This window comes from Camellia sinensis, chromosome 11, assembly GCF_055761805.1.
Source record: "Camellia sinensis isolate YWXY chromosome 11, ASM5576180v1, whole genome shotgun sequence".
NCBI classification, from domain to species: domain Eukaryota; kingdom Viridiplantae; phylum Streptophyta; class Magnoliopsida; order Ericales; family Theaceae; genus Camellia; species Camellia sinensis.
The window spans coordinates 108,753,831-108,755,212 of NC_138971.1; the positions used below are offsets into that span (position 1 = coordinate 108,753,831).

The window sequence follows — 1,382 nt, forward strand, 5'->3', positions numbered from 1 at the left end:
CAATTCATAAGACAGTTTATTTCAAAATTAACCTTGACTTGTGAACCACTATTTGGTCTGTTCAAGAAAGGAAAAAGTTCCAATGGGATGATCGCAGTCAGTTTGCCTTTGAGTAGGTCAAGCAATACTGGCAGAATCCACCTGTGTTGTCACCACTAGAACCGGGAAAGCCGCTGATCTTGTACTTATAAGTGACGAATTCAACCATGAGGTGCATGCTTGCTCAAGAATATGAAGCTAAGGTGGAGAATGCCATCTACTATTTTAACAAGAAGATGCTGGATTATGAGACTCGCTACACTCCCCTTGAGAAGGCTTGCCTAGCTTTGGTATGGGCGACCAGGAAATTGAGGCACTACCTATTAGCTCATTCTGTAATTCTAGTTTCAATATTAAATCTCATTAAATATCTCTTTGAGAAATCGGCGCTTACGGGTAGGCTAGCTCGGTTGCTTTTGCTCTCTGAATTTGATCTCAAGTATGTCACACGCAAATCATTTAAAGGGAGAGCTGTAGCGGAATTCCTAGCAGACCACCCAGTAGAAGGAGATGAGGCGATAAAGTACCTATTCCTAGATGAAGACATTCTGCAGATAGAAGAGAAAACATGGACAATGTACTTTGACGGAGTGTCTAATCAGTATGGTTATGGGATAGGTGTGTTGCTCATAGCACCCGATGATTCCCACATACCCTTAGCTTTCAAACTCCATTTCAGAGTGTCCAACAATAAAGCAGAATACGAGGCATCTATTGCTGGATTGGAAGCTGGCCTAGAACTGGGGACAATAAGGTTGGATGTCATCGGAGACTCGAACTTGGTTGTTTCTCAGGCTAATGGGGATTGGAAGGTCAAGGAAGAAAACATGAAGACTTATCATTAGGCCCTGGATATTTTGATTTTAAGGTTTGAAAAGTTGACGTTTACATATCTGCTGAGAGAGAACAACCGATTCGCCGATATATTGGCAACTCTATCCTCCATGGTAGACATACCACTTGGGGTGAAGATGCGTCGGATTATCATCAAACAGAAATATACACCTGCTTATCAAACCATCGCCACAATAGAGGAGGTGAAAGACAAAAACCCTTGGTGTTATGACATTTGAAATTTTCTGGAAAAGGATACGTATCAACCATGGGCAAATGCTAGAGACAAACGGGGAATATGGCCCTGGCCGTCCATTTCATTATCTGCAGGGGTAAGCTATACAAGAGAGGCCATCTGAGAATGCACAAGCTGTGTGTCGAAGAAGAGGAATCGAAGCGTCTTATTGAGGCCATCCATGGTGGAGAATGTGGAACACACATGAATGGTGTAATTGTAGCCTAGAAAATCCTTAGACAAGGCTAACTATGGAAGAGGATTGTATTGGTTT

At 42.4% G+C, this 1,382-nt stretch overlaps 1 protein-coding gene across 1 annotated transcript; it reads left to right on the forward strand.

The window, feature by feature from the left end:
* Positions 1-206: 206 nt before the first annotated feature.
* Positions 207-1,112, forward strand: LOC145802548 (uncharacterized). Its single transcript, XM_082895275.1, has 3 exons — positions 207-616; positions 719-793; positions 908-1,112. Exons 1-3 carry the CDS (start codon positions 207-209, stop codon positions 1,110-1,112), a joined length of 690 nt encoding a protein of 229 aa, XP_082751401.1.
* The last annotated feature ends 270 nt before the right edge of the window (positions 1,113-1,382 follow it).

Excerpts from the sequence above, each read along its gene's own strand:
- LOC145802548 (XM_082895275.1), top strand. The coding sequence starts at position 207 with ATGAGGTGCATGCTTGCTCAAGAATATGAAGCTAAGGTGGAGAATGCC. Across the intron at positions 617-718 it reads GAAGAGAAAACATGGACAAT|AGTGTCCAACAATAAAGCAG; the intron begins GTACTTTGACGG and ends ACTCCATTTCAG. Across the intron at positions 794-907 it reads CTAGAACTGGGGACAATAAG|GTTTGAAAAGTTGACGTTTA; the intron begins GTTGGATGTCAT and ends TTTGATTTTAAG.